General features: G+C 43.1%; 1 protein-coding gene across 2 annotated transcripts; it reads left to right on the top strand.

Annotated features, from left to right (window-relative positions):
• Nucleotides 1-1,658: 1,658 nt before the first annotated feature.
• b3galnt2 (beta-1,3-N-acetylgalactosaminyltransferase 2) lies at nucleotides 1,659-10,416 on the top strand. Of its 2 annotated transcripts, none has more exons than XM_085428600.1 (12): nucleotides 1,659-1,949; nucleotides 2,506-2,632; nucleotides 3,047-3,147; nucleotides 5,000-5,226; nucleotides 5,480-5,575; nucleotides 6,558-6,668; nucleotides 6,786-6,864; nucleotides 7,345-7,528; nucleotides 7,863-7,988; nucleotides 8,184-8,343; nucleotides 8,424-8,480; nucleotides 9,432-10,416. In XM_085428600.1, the coding sequence occupies exons 1-12, from the start codon at nucleotides 1,841-1,843 to the stop codon at nucleotides 9,567-9,569; spliced, it is 1,515 nt and encodes a 504-aa protein (XP_085284726.1). In that variant the 5' UTR covers nucleotides 1,659-1,840; the 3' UTR covers nucleotides 9,570-10,416. The 2 variants fall into 2 exon arrangements, with proteins under 2 accessions (XP_085284726.1, XP_085284728.1); XM_085428602.1 differs by having other exon boundaries at nucleotides 1,660-1,949; nucleotides 5,027-5,226.

Below are 10,416 nucleotides of genomic sequence, written 5' to 3'. Positions count from 1 at the left end.
CATTGCAGGCACATTGTTCCCATGTGGGACCTGACTGGATAAGAAGAAACTTTTATAGATGTGGAGGGAAAGTACAGTGATTCCTGAGTGGGAAAAGATGAGAAACACAAGTTGGAATAGTATAAATAGAGTATGAACTCCACATATAAATAAGCAGACTCTGATAGACGAGGGCTGGAGAAGCCACAGCATTGCGGGATGTTTGGATGGGTTTCAAGGACCCCTGAACATGCTATGAATAGCCTTTTCCTTTCAAATGAATAATGTGTTGCGGGGAGAGAACTAAATCATCCTAATGAGTAGATCTATGAATAAGAGTCCAAAAAGAATTATATAATGCACAGGAAAGTAATTATCCCTGGGGCAGAGGGTTATCTAATATTGGATATCTGCACTGGAGCAATTTTCCAAATTGAGCAGTGAGGCCCCCAAAGTCTACCAGAATAGTAATAATTCCTGATAAGATTATTCATCTACAGGCACAGCATGGTGTTCTGCAGCAGCTTCTCAATGAATTCTGCTCAGGGCACTGACATGCAGCACATTGCAGTGTTTCCCCGTCACATTATTTTTTCACTCCGAGGGGCAGTAAGGTCTCTGAAATGGCACTTGTGAAATGCTGGAATTCCATTAAAATCAATACAAATAAAATGTTTACAAGCACTATAGAGGGCTTGTTTGTTTTTTTTTCTTTAGTGGGGTGATCCATTCCTCCTCCTCCGGGAAAACACTGGTGCTCTCCGAGTCAAAAGAAATCCTCCTCAAGCGTTCGTCTCCATGCACAAAAGATTCCATTTAAATGATTTATGTGCAGCACAGGGGAACAGCTTTTGATAAAGTTGCGCTCTTAATGCTAGAACACATCACCTGGGTTTAGAGAGGATGAAATGATTCATATGTTACTTTTTGTCTTTGCTTACAGTGTTTTCCTCACTTTACTGTGTGGAGTAAAGGAAAACAAACCTACCAAACTGACATGTCTTTATGTGATAATCATGGGATGGGACGCACCTTTAGTGTTTTAGCGTTTCATTTGTTTTAGGGACATGGGATAAAATATTTAGTGAACATACTTAAATTAACATACTCTTGACTTTAATATGATTTGAGTGGAAAATAAAACAGCACGAGGCTGATTTATTTTTAATGGAGACACATTAAATGCTAGAAAGTGTTGCCTGCTGTTGTCAACACATTTATCTTTGTACACAGTATGATGGAGGAAAGGGAACCGGACCACTGTATCACATAAAAACTTTTTTTTTTTGGCCCTAAATATCCAGTATTTGTCACTCTAATTTGCATCTTTTTTTCCATGCTAGTCTAGCTAAGTAAATGTACTAGATACATGTACTTTATAGTTTTATTTCACTAGCTAGAGTTTTAAAAAGTAATGTAATACTTAATATTTTTTAAATACTATTACTATTAATCCTACAAATAATAATATTGATAATAATGAAGCTATGTCAAAAAAATAAAAGTAATTTTATTAAGCTGAGAAAGGACCAGAACATACATTTGTATGATTTATTATTTTTATTATTAACCTAGAGAACTGCTATATCAAGTTTAAGGCTCGTTCGATTGGCTACAGGGTTGAACTTCACCTCCCAGAGTGCACCGCGGTAGGGCTCCTCGTCTCCCATTGGTCTCGCTCATCGAGCAGCGGAGGCAGACATGAGGCAGTGGTGAAAGCCCGGCGGAGAGCTGCGGAGCTGAAATGAAGCGCACACACGGAGCAGCTCACACCGCGCAGCACCGTGCGGCTCGAGGAAGGTAGGCAGGCTCCGCGCCGCTAAAGCTGAAGGCTGCTCCGGCTGAATGAAGGGCTCCGTCCATGCGGAGGCTAGCGCTCTTTCTGCTTCCCTGTGCTGTCGCCGTCCTGGTGCACTTGTGGTTGGCACAACGACCCTCCTCCGCCCCGCTGGACAACAACACATACTCGGGTACTTTTTTAGCCACTACCCCGGGCTTTTACCTCCTCAGCTTCGCAACTTTTTTTCCTTTCGAGCGGCTGGTTAACTTTGCCTTTACCGCCCCGGTGTGGTAGTTTGCTAGTTAGTGTGTGTGTGTGTGTGGACAGGTAGTTAACGGCAGTGACTGTAATGAGTGTTTTCTAATGTGTGTTTTACGGAGGAAAAAGAGGTGAATGTAACATTTGAATAGTGCGGGGCGTTGCTGGGATAGTCCCTCGCCGTGTTACAGTGCAACTACTGTGCTCCGTGGCTGCTTGAAGCGGGTTATCACTCATTATCAGCCCTCACGCTGGCTGTGTGAAGCGGCTTCACCATCAGATCAGTGTAGACTAACTACCTTTTAATGCACGAGGACATTAATCTTCACGGGGTGCATCGCAGTAAGTCACCGCAAACTGAGTATGAGAGGAAAACAGGTCTGGTTAGATTTCTTTTTTTTTATCCATATGTTACATCTGCCCTTACATTTTGAGTACTCTGCTGTTGTGTGAGGTCATCTTCAGTGAAATGTCTGTCTCCAATGCAGATGAGCCATTACCTTTCTATGAAGTTTTGGTGGGGGTGCTGTCAGCAAGACATCATTATGAACTGCGACAGGCGATAAGAGAGACCTGGCTGGGATACCTCAGACACCACCCCCACTTCCAGCACAGGTCAGCAGGCTGGACCTTCAACTTCACAGCTTTTCTGTTTGTTTTGATTTGTCTTGCCTTTCTTTTTCTCACCATGTCAAATTCATATAGTAGAGAGAAAGGGAGGGGGGGTGAAGCCAGCAGCAGCTGGCAGCAAATAACTGACAGCCCCATCAAGCCTTTTATCTTTACCTGACCAGCGGCCAATATTGTTCTCTTTCATTCTTCCTCTTTGTCCATTTCCTTCTCATTGAGCGATCCGAGCACAGATAAGGTGTGATGGCCTTTAAGCAACCCCCCGGTAACCATGGCAACGCAGGGTGGATAGATGGACAAGCTTTAGAAATCTTGTAGCTGAATATTGCACAAACGGGGGGATATGTCACAGTGTTTGTGGTGTTGTTACATATTTTTTTGTTGTTTTCTCTCATCCAGAGTGGGGGTGAAGTTTATCGTGGGGGAACATGGGTGTCCTATACCAGAGGATGACCGAGAAGATCCTTACTCCTGCTCCCTCCTGAACTTCACCGAGCCAGGTAAAAGAGGGGGAAAATAGAAAAGCAAAAGAGGGGAGAGGCATCTGACTGCAGCTCTAATTCTCTCGGCAATCTGTTGCTTGCGTGCACGGTCGTCAAAGGGGAGCGGAGGCAGGATAACAGCAGAGGAGTCGAGAGAATGAGAAGAATGGCTGTTGAGAAAAAGAGTGAAACACCTTTTTATTCATGTGTTCCCACAGCTCAAGGACAACTTTCTCTTCCTTTTGTATATCTAAGGCCAAAGCAGAAATGCTCACTGCTGCAGGGCTGAGGGAAGAGGAGGTGGGGTAACTAGAACTGCTTAACACTTAGAAAAGTAGAGCTGCACAAAGAGCAGACACTATATGAAATAATTTAACTCCCTCGCAGTCAGTTTTGAACATTGGCAGTAATTGTTAACGTCTGTCGCCTTCGCCGAGCCCGTCCACTTGAGCCGGCTTTCTCCACTTTTACTGGCGTTAAGCTGCCTTCATGGAAACATAATTACAGCTCATCAGAATGGGCTTTTCACACAGTGGCCTTTGGGGTCATGGCAATGCGTTACATATATATTTATTTATTTCTTTTTTTGTTCCCCAGCCCTTTCTCTTGCCCTCCACTGCGTTAATGGCTGTTGGTTGTTGACGTGATTTGCTTCAGAATGGCAGGCAGGCTTTGGGTGCGCGTGATGCTCCGTGTGATTGGAAGAGAAAGAGGCAGTGGCAGCTTTTTAAGCACAGTCGGGGTACCTGACGCAGGATTCAGGTCAAAGCGCGCGTTAAGTGGACAATTAATTGTGGCGCTGAAATGTGTTTGTTTGCTCTGCGTTCATCACAGCGATTTTTTTTTTTTATTTTTTTTTTTGGACTACAATAAGGTGAATGCTAATTAGCTTCTCAGAGCAGTAATCCTGCTGCCGGCAGAAGGGGTGGGTGTGTGTGTGTGTGTGTGTGTGTGTGTGCGCGCGCGCTTTGAATCCAGGAGAAATAGTGAGATATTTAATGATGTTTGAAGGTTTTGAGATTTCAGAGCTGATATAAACACTACAGCATGAGATGAATGGACTGATTGACATGTAATTAAAGATTTTTGTCTTTGCCTTTGAATTCTGAACTATTACAGAAAACAAGCACTTTAAAGACACTGAGTTCTTTTTTTTGTGTGTGTTATTTATTTATGTACTTATTCTTTTTTTTAGACTGAATGTTCATCCACTAGCCAGTAATAAAAATAATGGTTTGATTTATGATCTATTTAATGAGCCATGCCCAATGCAGCCTATAGTTGGTGCTTGATATTGAAGTAATTGCCCATAAACACCCTTAGCGACAGAAATGTAATGATAAAAATGTATGATAGTTTGATAATCACATTTTTGTCATGTTTCCGGGGAATAAAGCATCGATCAAAATGATTTGTCTATTGTCTCTTAGTGGTAGCACAATCCTGCGGCTCAGTCCCATTCAGCTAACGTGAGAAGCGTTTGGCGTGATAAAACCTCTGCTCCTCTTCGCCTCTAATTGTCTTTATTTTGGAAGGAGCTGTAGAAGTTGTGTAGACTGCACATAAAGTGAAAGCGGGGCAGGGGTGGGGGGGGGGGCTTCGCAGCTTCGCTTTAACAGCCTCGATCTTTTCATTGATCTCTCGGGTAATAAACTGCTCTTTTGTAATTAAGAGAGCACGCTCACAAGCAGGGGCTCGCTTTGAAGACAGCCGTCCTGAAGAAGCGGCTCCTCAAAGTGCTGATGGTGTAGCTTTCCCAGGGTCCGCCGCTTTTTCCGAATGCTTTCTCTCGTCTCTTCATCACTAGGAGAAAAAAAGAAAGATAGTCAGCATGTTGGGATTGTAATAAATTTCATGTGTGCTTGCGCAGTGACTCGCTGCCCTCTCTGTGTCCCAGCGGCAGGCCGGGACGGAGAGATGGAGATTGTGACGGTGTCTGATCCCTCGCTGCTCGCCCCCTCCGACGTGTCTGCCATCGCCCTGGACTTCAAGGTGCTCCACCCGGTGGTGATAACCCGGCTAGGGGTGTTTCCCAGCGGGACCCGAGCCGAGCTTCAGAGCAACGTGACGGTGAAGCTTCTCCAGCTGGACCAGGAGGTAACGTGGCTTTGGCCTGTGAGCATAATGCATCGCGTATGCTGCGTTTCTGTGGAGCTCGGTAGAAACGCAGCCCGAGGGCAGCTGGAGGACTCTGTGCTGCTGCTGTTTGTTGAACAAACTTCAGCTCATTTTAGAGTCCTGCTGTTGACAGAGCAGTGTGTGGCTGTGTTCAGTATGGAGGACGGCATCTCTGTGAATTCTTTATGGATAAAAAGTTTGAATATTTCTTTTTTTGCACTTTCTTCTTCAGGAGGCTGTGGTTACTGCTCGCTTCAGCTCCATTAGCACGGGGACCTTGGTGAACTGGATGTGGTACAAACCAGTGGAGCAGTTCATCCTGCCGAAGGTCAGTTTGTCGCTGATCCTCTGAGCTGTAGCCACGACTAAAGAAAAATGGAGTAAAAGTCCTCCAGTCGGGAATATAAGTCTTCAGAAGCTGTTTTAGTTTATTCTATTTTTTTTAAGTACTAGAAAGCTACTTTCAGCTGCTCTTATTCACAACAGGTCACTACAGCAGGTAGCTCTGCATATTTGATTTGACAGATTTGTTTTAATTTATTTTTTAACCTGGATTTTCTTGATGCAGCCACAAAGGGATTTGTGTCTCCTCCTGGAATCAAACTAGGGATCTTTGGGTTGTTTTCATTAGCTCTGCTTGGGTTGATAACTGTGGAGGAGACGAAAAGAGAAAAACACACGAGACTTATGGAAGTTCAGGAGTTTATAAATTTATTTAACAGAAGGGATTTATCATTAATGTGAATGGGTGCCACATGCAGATTTAAAGAGGTTAACCCCCCAAATCAGAGGAGGACACATGAAGGCATTCATGTGTATGAGCTCACTCACTGAGGATGATGTTAAATAGAATAAGTATCTGTTTGGAGAGCCAAATTTTGGAGAGCCTCGCTTCATTTTGTCCTCTTATATTTATATAACGGTGACCTCGCGCTGAATTTGATGTTTACCTTTGAATAAGTAAACATCCCCAACCTGAACTGATGCAGAAAAGCAACACATCAGTGCATAAAAAAGTGTTTGATGCTCACGATGTCCTGGCTTTAACACGCACCGCCAAGCGAAAGCCGTCCCCGTGTCTGCACGTACACCTGGCGGTGATGTCAGGGGTACAAGAGTACACCGGTACATCGCTGCAGCAGAGGCTAGGTTCAGGGGATGTTAAATTAATCTTTCATTAACATTGTAGCGAAGCATAATGTAATCCACTCTAAAGTTTCCAAGTCTGCAGTGTCCTTGATGGTAGCTAATTACATCATTCAGATGAGATGGCGTTGGACAGCACACCCATAAATCTGTCTTTATTCCAGGGGTTTGAGGGGACGCTCGTCTGGGAGAGTCTCGACTCTGCCGCACTGACCACAGTCAACTCCTCCTCCGTGCAGCTCAGTGATGGAGGAGGCGTCCTAAAGATCTCTTCTGTATGTGTTCGCACACAGTATTTAGAAGGAGATATATGAATAACGCACTCTCATTCCTCTTTCAAGTTTCCAATAACTTAAAACTTTTTTTTTTTGCTCTTTTTCTTGGAGTTGCAGATTGCAGAGGGGATATTGCCTCATAGAAGTGCTCTTGGATTTCCTGGTTTGGCTGGAGGCTTCACATTTACTATCTATGGTTAGTCCTGCAGCAGAATAAACTTTGCACTTTTTTTATATGATAATTGTGTGATCAAAGCCACATTTTTAAAAACAGACCAGATGTAAGAGCTCGAAAAACACCGCTCACCGTGCTGCAGGCTTTTTGTATATGTTCCAAATAGAAAATAGCATTTTCATAGCCTCAACACCCGGCTGTTCCAGTATTGATTTTACCTACATGTGTTTGCATTTTGAATCTTAAGAGCAGATTTGGTGTAAATCTGTGCAAAACAAAATTAAATCCATCATTCAGCATCTCTGAAGAACCGAACTAATGGTCCATTGTGCCAAACGTTATCATTTTTTCATATCGTTTTACTCGATGGTAATTAAAGTTATTATACCTCAAGCGCCTTAGGTTATTAAAAAATTTGGGCTGAATAAATATAATATTTGCACAAAAACTATTACAACTTTTTCTCTGATTACCCCGAATGTTTTCCTCACTCTGCGTCAGATGGAGACGGTCTGTCAGAGCTCCTGCGGGGCCGCCCAGCCAGGATGGAGCGCCATGCCTCCAGGCTAAGGGAGGAGGATGCCACTTTGCAGGAGGAAAGCCTCAGGCATGGCGACATGGTGTTCGTAGATGTGGTAGACACCTACAGGAACGTGCCTTCCAAACTGCTTCAGTTCTATAAATGGTATGCCAAGTGCTAATGACTCGATTCTCTGTCTCCAAATTGCCTGGGCCCTCTGAGGAAATCAGCAACCTGAAATGAAAGTGTGCCGACGCCTCAAAATGTCTCACTGTTAAAATCACGACTGCAGTCGCTCAGTCAAGAAGTAGAGTTCTGAGTCATCAGATAAAGCAAAATACACAGAGTGGTCTTAAGCTGTGATGTGATAAGTGTTATACTTATTTGCAGACCTCCTGCCCTTCATGCTCGCTGGTATTTGAAAGTAAATCCACTCTGGGATATTGTATAAAATCAGAGGGTGGGCTTTAATTAAGGCTGCATATTCCCTCTCCGGCAGGTCTGTGGGAAACGCTGACTTTAATCTACTGCTGAAGACGGATGATGATTGTTACATCGACGTGGACTCTGTATTAATGAAGATTGACCACAAGGGTCTCAAACGCAGCAATTTCTGGTGGGGGAAGTAAGTACAGTTCGGCGTCCGGTACTGTTGACAGCGTATACTTTGTGTCCACTTGTGCTTACAGTTTAACTTCAGTGCGCTGTCAGCTGAGTTTTGGAGCGAAGAAACGGGAACGCTGTGCACGGTTAAAAAGCTGATAGGTCACCTGAAATGGAGACTGTATTTGATGATGATGTCTCTGCCATCCTGACCCAGTTTCAGGCAGAGCTGGGCAGTGGATCGCATTGGGAAGTGGCAGGAGCTGGAGTACGCGAGTCCAGCCTACCCGGCGTTTGCCTGCGGCTCTGGCTATGTGGTCTCTCGTGACCTGGTCCAGTGGCTTGCCAACAATGCAGAGAAACTGAGGGCCTACCAGGTAGAGTACGAATGCTAAATAAGAGCGTCTGACGTTCATGATCATAACGTGAGCAGCCCATCCTGGATGTCTCGTTGCAGGGAGAGGATGTGAGCATGGGGATATGGATGGCAGCTGTTGGGCCTCAGAAATATCAGGTGAGAAGCTGAATGGTATGAACTGCCAGCTTTAGTAAAACATAAATGATTTGTTTTGCTTTATTATCAGTCTAACACTGGCATAAAATACAACTTAGCCCAGTGCTTTCACTTTCCCTTATCAACGTCAGACTGATAAAGGTCAGCGTCTGGCATTAAGAAATGTTAGAAAGGTACAGATATGAATGTGTTTAATGTGTACATTTTTCTTAGAATATAAATGGCAGCTGAATTCAAGCTGTAAATATAAATGGTACTTAAATTTACAGCAATATTGATAAGATACTGTGTATTAACACATTGTTTTGTTTTTTTATATGACTTAGAGCTGTTAAACAATGTCAGACAAAGAGAAAAACAAATAATAATAATGGATTGGATTTATATAGCGCTTTTCAAGGCACCCAAAGCGCTTTACAATGCCACTATTCATTCACTCTCACATTCACACACTGGTGGAGGCAAGCTACATACTGCGTAACAAAAACTGCACTCTTTTGTACTCACTATTGGTCCTCTGAGCTTCATTAGCCAAACTTTAGCATCTCACTAATAGGCTCTGCAAGCAAAAGACACAACGTGAAATAAAAATGTGAACTGAAATGATAAAACCCCCTCTCACCCTTGAGTTTTTTAGTCTGCTAAGCACGTACAATTTGATTTCTGTGGAGAAAAAAAGTGCAGCAAAGAGGCATGAACATTTATGATTGTTTTTCTCTTACCAGTAATTCAATATGCGGTTTGCTTTACAGCTTAACATTTTTATTACGAGCATGCGTCAAAAAAGCTTTGCTAGTGGAGTCGCAGTTTAAAGGCGTAATTGTGTTAACTGGTTTAATGTTTGTAACCTGGAGCATATCAAAATAAAATACTGCCAATTTAACCCGAGAGAAATGTGACCCAGCGTCCGCCTCATAATTAAATAAATTTTATTCCCCTTCCTGTTGCCAGGATCCCGGCTGGCTGTGCGAGAAGGAGTGCTACCTGGACATGCTGTCGTCCCCCCAGCACACGGCCAAGGAGCTGCATGTTCTGTGGGATAGGAAAAGAGCCTGTGGAGACCCCTGTGGATGCCCCTGGGACCACTGAATGTGGTTCACACTACACTCACTACGTGACACTGTGGGTAAAATGCACTTGACACTAGCTGTCAGGTCATTTTCTGTAATATTTTTTTCTTAAAACACTAAACTGAGCCATTGTCAGTTACTAGAATTATGATTATTATATTATAAAAAAAAAACACTTAGATTTGGAAATGTGGGACACTCTGTAGGGAAAATAATGTCAAACTTTGCAGGTTCGTAATATTAACAACATAAACCATTTGCAGCTTAAAGAAAAAAAGACCTCACCTTTAGCTGTAGCATCCTGCCGGTATTTGTATCATGAAGTCGGTTATTAAATTTGAAAATGTCAAAATGTGGGAAGACTGCAGATGAAAAGATGCTTTATTAATGTAACTGTCAGGGATGGTACAAGAACCATGTGCAATACCAGCGTGTGAAGGTCATCATGTTCAGGGTGATTGCTGTGAGACTGAGTACTTTATTCTAATTGTTGGTACTCTGGAGACAGAGCTGAACCTTTTTTTGGTTTAATGCAGATATTTGATGGCGTTTTAACGATGATTCCTCTGCATTGCTATGTTTTGTAAATTTATTGTCTGAAGCTTTTCATCTTCTTTACTGTTTGTAGGTTTATGATGGGCTTTCTCACAGACGCACACACAGTTTGTACTGTAATTGTTATTGTGCAGATAGTGATGTGGCCTTACTGTATTTGTTAGGCGTCATACTGTACCTATGTTAACACTTGTGATATTAACAGATTTTTTTGGGGAACTTGACAAAGCAGTTGGAGCGACTGTGGAATAGACTCACTCGTTTAACACGGTTTTATGAAAGCCTCCTCAAAGGTAATAAAGAACATTTAA

Source organism: Rhamphochromis longiceps, linkage group LG13 (assembly GCF_057381845.1).
Source record: "Rhamphochromis longiceps isolate RC_006_pf linkage group LG13, R_longiceps_female_GT1.1, whole genome shotgun sequence".
NCBI lineage: Eukaryota > Metazoa > Chordata > Actinopteri > Cichliformes > Cichlidae > Rhamphochromis > Rhamphochromis longiceps.
The sequence above is the reverse complement of the archived record's forward strand: the minus strand, read 5'-3'. Positions and strand labels throughout refer to the sequence as shown.

Excerpts from the sequence above, each read along its gene's own strand:
- b3galnt2 (XM_085428600.1), top strand. The coding sequence starts at position 1,841 with ATGCGGAGGCTAGCGCTCTTTCTGCTTCCCTGTGCTGTCGCCGTCCTG. Across the intron at positions 3,148-4,999 it reads CCTGAACTTCACCGAGCCAG|TGACTCGCTGCCCTCTCTGT; the intron begins GTAAAAGAGGGG and ends GTGCTTGCGCAG. Across the intron at positions 7,529-7,862 it reads CTGCTTCAGTTCTATAAATG|GTCTGTGGGAAACGCTGACT; the intron begins GTATGCCAAGTG and ends CCTCTCCGGCAG.